Source organism: Octodon degus, unplaced genomic scaffold, assembly GCF_000260255.1.
Source record: "Octodon degus isolate 3935 unplaced genomic scaffold, OctDeg1.0 scaffold00049, whole genome shotgun sequence".
Taxonomy (NCBI): domain Eukaryota; kingdom Metazoa; phylum Chordata; class Mammalia; order Rodentia; family Octodontidae; genus Octodon; species Octodon degus.
This window is the reverse complement of record NW_004524625.1, coordinates 3,840,175-3,845,548: the sequence shown is the minus strand read 5'-3', so window position 1 is coordinate 3,845,548 and position 5,374 is coordinate 3,840,175. Positions and strand designations below refer to the sequence as shown.

Sequence of the window (5,374 nt, the reverse complement as noted above, 5' to 3'; positions counted from 1 at the left end):
CACTACTGACCTAAATCCTTGGCCCTGATGCTTTTAATTCTTTTGGGAAGATATCAAGAAGGGGAATGGCTGGGTCAAATGGGACCTCTAGTGCTAATTTCTTGAGGAATCTCTGCACCACTTTTCATAGTGGTTGCACCAGTGTAGCTCCCACCAACAGTGAAGGTTCCTTTTTCCTCACAGCCCCACCAGCATTTGTTATTGGTTGACTTCTTGATGACAGCCATTCTTTCTGTGAGGAGATAGAATCTCAGCGTTGTTTTAATTTGTGACTTTCAAATGACTGATGATGTTGAACATTTTTTCATATATTTATTTGCCATTTGTACTTCTTCATCCAAGATATACACATTCATCTCATACGCCCCTTTTTGGATCGGGTCTTTAAGATTGAGGGAGTCTGATTCAACATCATTGTTCAGGGAATGCATGGTAGAAGTTTTTCCCATACTTTAGTCTGTTGGTGGTTTTTCTTGCTGAATAAAAAGCTTTTTACTGAGATGAAATCCCAGTTGTTGATTTTTGTGATACTTCCTTTGTGAACAGGGTTTTATTCACTCTTTGCCTACAACAGTGTCTTCAAGAATATTACCTAGTCTGTCTTCCAGCAGATTTAGTGTTTCTATTTTAATACTTAAATCTTCAATCCATTTTGATTTTAGTTTAGTACATAGTGGATGATAACAGGTTTCGTTTTAATGTTTGACATGTGGCTAGCCAGTTTTTCCAGCAGCATGTGTTAGAGAGGCTGTCTTTCTTCTAGTAAAGGTGTTTGGCTTCTTTGTCAAAGATAAGGTGGCTGAGTATGTCTGGAGTTGTTTCTGTCTTCTAATCTGTTCTGTTCCATTGATCTTTTTTTGCTGTTGCTGTTCTTTTTGGTCAGTACTATGCTGTTTTTATCACAGAATCTTAGGGCCTGGGAGATGGCTCAGTGGAATAAGCACTTCCCTGGTAAGTGCAAGGGCCTGAGTTCAATCCCCGGTTCCGAAAAAAAAAAAAAAATTATCACAGAATCTTTATAGTATAATTTCAGGTTATGGATTATGATCCCTCTTCCCCACCTTGCCTTTTTGCCCAGAATTGCTTTTTCTGTAACAATTTTGGAAGTATGGCCATTTTCACTGTTGTTTCTTCCTACCCAAGAAGAGAGGCTATTTTTTAATTTTCTGATATTCTCTTCAGTAGTTTTCACAATACTGCAGTTTTCAATGTAGTAGTATTTTACTTTGTTAGATTGATGCCTATGTTTATTGTTTTGGATGCTGATAATGAAAGTCATAGTTTCCCTAATTTGTTTCTCGGGAAGTTTATGACTTGTGTACAGGAAGGCTACTGAGTTTTGAGAGTTGACTTTATATCCAGCTACACTACTGAATTTGGTTATTCAAGTCTTTCGCTGGAGACCTTGGAGTCTTCTATGTAGAGTATTGACTTTCAGATGACCAATGATGTTGAACATTTTTTCATATATTTATTTGCCATTTGTACTTCTTCATCCAAGATATACACATTCATCCTCAAATAATGATGACTTCCTCCTTTCCTGTTGTTATCCCTTCTATGTATTTCTCTTGTCTAATTATCTGGCTAAAATTCCCAAAACTATATTGAGTAAGTGGTAACAGTGGACATCCTTGTCTTGTTCCTAGAAATCAGCATACTTGTAGGAAGAATTCAGATGCAGGAGGACAGTCTGTAAATTAAGGGAAACATTTAATAAACATAGTTATTTCTCCCCTTAGGAGTTGGCCGAGGAAAAGACATCTCCACCATCACAGGTCACCGTGGAAAAGACATCTCTACTATCTTAGATGAAGAAAGAAAAGAAAACAAACGACCTCAGAGGGCAGCTGCTGCTCGAAGGAAGAAACGCCGGCGTCTAAATGACCTAGACAGTGACAGCAACCTGGATGAAGAAGAGAGTGAAGATGAATTCAAGATTAGTGATGGGTATATGGTCTGCCATTGGCTCTTGTTTTTTTTTTCTGACCCTGGCCTTTGGGATATATAGTTCAGTCTGACCATAAATTCATGGGACTCCTCCTTTCTCAGCCTCCTGAAGGCTGGGATTACAGATGTGCACCAACACACCCAGAATGACCTTGTTTTCTAGATACTGTTTTCAGAAGAGCTGAAGGAGAAAGGCTTGACCATACTGCAATAGGTCTTTTGCTTTTGGTGTACATTAGACAATCTCTTGTTTTTTAGGGTATTTAAAGCAGATTCAGAACGCTGATTCTGGTTCTTGTTTACAGCAAAATAAAAACTTAGGTTATGGTTGCTTCAGTATTTAGTCATAGCTGGGCATGGTGGCACACACCTGTACTCCCAGCACTCTGTGGAGCTGAGAGGAAAACTGCAAGTTCACTGGGGAATTATACAGCTTGAAATCCCTGTCACAAAACATAAAGAGCTGGGGATACAGCTCATTGCAGAGGCCCTGGGGGGTCATTCCCCATTACCACCAACAGAAAAATTCAGAAGTAATACCCACGCATAATGTTACACACCTATAATCCCTGCAACCTGGATGACTGAAGCGGAAACATTACAAGTTTGAGCCTATTCCGGGCAACATGGTAACTTGGCTAGATCGTGTCACAAAGCAAAAAATAAAAAAAGGGCTGGCAATGTAACCGAGTATGAAGGCCCTGGGTTCTATTGGGCAACAAAATAATGTCCTGTTGGAGATGTAGCCAAGACTATAAAAATGAAAACAATTACGGCATGTTTTATTTGTCATGCTTCACAATTTTGGCTTTTTCCTGAAGTTTGAACTGAACTGTTGAAAAATGTGTTTTTTGGTTCTAATGCGTCATTATAATGTTTTTTGTTTTTTGTTGTTTTTTTTTTTCCTGAGACAGATCTCAAGATGAATTTGTTGTATCTGATGAAAACCTAGATGAAAGTGAAGAAGATCCACCATCTAATGATGACAGTGACACTGACTTCTGTAGCCGCAGACTACGGCGACACCCCTCTCGGCCAATGAGGCAGAGCAGGCGTTTGCGCAGAAAGACCCCAAAGAAGAAGTACTCAGATGATGATGAGGAGGAAGAGTCCGAGGAGAATAGCAGAGACTCTGGTAATAATCCCTTGTACCCATTTTACCCTAAGTCATTGAAGTGGATGATTTCTAGAATTAATGAGTTTATAAAGTCTGTCAATTGTAATAAGCATTGTGATACAACTTGGAGACCTTATGACTTATTATTAACTATTTTTTCATAGAGTACACTGAGAAAATACATAGATGTGTTAATTTATATAAAATTCATTTAGGATTGTGGTGAATCCCTTTGATACTGTTCCCATGCCTAACTTTTATCTTTGTAACAAAACTTAATAGTGAGAAGCATTCAATATCTGAAAAAGTGTGCCTTATGTAATTGGCAGATAGGCAGCTGTCGTCTTATGTAAGAAGTGCTATAAACATGAGTACAGTCTCTTACTCTGGCCATACTCTATGGGTTTCCTTTTATATATGGGTTTCCTTTTATATTTTTCTAAATCTTTTGAATTAATGGTGAAGTCATACCTTTTAATTAATGATTCTTTCAAAAAATATTTCCTTATATAACCCACAGTAACTTTACCTAAATCAAAGATTTTAACAAAATTGTTTGTTCAGATATAATTGAGTATTCCTGTATTCCCTATTGTTTTCCTAATCCAGAATGTAACCTAGAGTTACACATTCCATTTATTCATGTCTCTTTAGTTTTTTTTTTTTTTTTTTTAAGCAGAAGACGGCATACGAGATGTTGCGGCGTGACTGGAGTTCAGACGTGTGCTCTTCCGATCATTCAGATCTGAGGGCTGTCTTCAAACTATTAAACAGTAGTAAAAAGGAAGATTAATTTTTTTTTTTTTTTTTTGCGGAACTAAAGATTGAACTCGAGCCCTTGTGCTTCCAGGGAAGCACTTATTCTACGGAGCCATCTCCCCAGCCCCCTATTTAGTCTTCTTTAATCAAATTTTATTTTACTAATCTTGACTTATGTATAGAGCACTGGGGATTAAACCCAGTATTTCATATATGTGAGGCAAGTGCTCTGCTACTGAGCTGTATTCCTTACTCCATTTTATTTTAAGCCACATTCCCAGGCATCCTATGTTTTGGACATAACAGAAAATACTTGGTATCTTTACTTCTGCTACTATGGCTATCCCAGTGTCCTGAAATGATTCAAAGTGTTTCCTTTTCATGGTCATTTTGACTTCATAAAAGGAACAGGACACTCCAGGATGTTGTTATGAGCCTGCCTTTCCCATGGATGGCATGTGTCAGCAGTATTTTCTCTATTTTTGTTTGCACCACTGAAAAACACTCAGAAAAGAGAACCTCCAAAACTGCTTCAGAAAGTGGCAAGAATGGGCTGTGATTGAAGTGAGAGAATTTTGAGAGGAATGAATGTGCTTTTACCATAATAATTTTTAAATTTAAATAATCACTATGTTGATTATACCTTGAATTTTTCAACTTGTTATACTTTATTTACTGGTCATTGTTCTATAAGAAACATTTTTCCTTTTTTATTTCTTTATATTAGCATATACTTGGGGTTCTTTTTTTTTTCCCGTGGATAATACTATGTTACCATCACTTTGGATTTGGTTTATGCAAGATTTGGCCTGTAAAACCACTTTAAACTAATAGCCAGCTCCTTTGAAATTCTTTGGAGAATAAGAAGGTAGAATGTAATAATTATTTGTAATTTGTAAACACTTCTGAAAAACAGCTCTTAGATAAAAGCTATAGTATCATTCTGTTTTATTGATCAGGGTTACAGCAGTGCTATTTACCAATACTTTAAATGGTAAGTATTGTGTGCTTTACTTAACAGATTTTTTTATTCCACATGGAGAGGAGTAAACATTGCAACTCTTAATTTTGTGTATCTATGAAATATGTAGATTTATGAGTTCTCTTTGGTTAAAGGGTTATATTAGTAGAAGAGCAGCACAAATAGGAATAGCACATTATCTGGAGGAAAGTTCTGGTGACTGCCCACCAATAAGAGTTGTGTCAGGTATGTCCCTGCCCCAGTAGCTCTAGAGTAAATATTAAAACTTTTTTGTGTGTTGCTAAGGATCAAGCCAAAGGTACATACTAGGGAAGAGTTGTATCACTGACCTACACACTAGTTTCCCCCTTAAAACATTTCCTTATTTTGGGAATTAACTGTTAATAGTATGTTTATGAGGTTTGGCATTAAAGACTCCCACAAATTGTTAAAAAGACAAGATTTTTAATAGTTTTTTTTTGTTTTTTTTTTATTTGAGAGAGAGAGAGAGAGAGAGAGAGAGAGAGAGAGAGAGAGAGAGAGAGAGTGTGGTGTGTGTGTGTGGCCAGCTCAGCCCACCAGGGGGC

The 5,374-nt window shown here is 37.1% G+C and overlaps 1 protein-coding gene across 1 annotated transcript in view; it reads left to right on the top strand.

The window, feature by feature from the left end:
• Rsf1 (remodeling and spacing factor 1) overlaps window positions 1-5,374 on the top strand; it is a 155,569-nt gene that overhangs the window by 145,294 nt on the left and 4,901 nt on the right. The window contains exons 13-14 of the mRNA XM_004632530.1: window positions 1,743-1,950; window positions 2,865-3,085. Coding sequence (XP_004632587.1) covers window positions 1,743-1,950; window positions 2,865-3,085 — 429 coding nt within the window. The remainder of the gene's footprint in view (window positions 1-1,742; window positions 1,951-2,864; window positions 3,086-5,374) is intronic.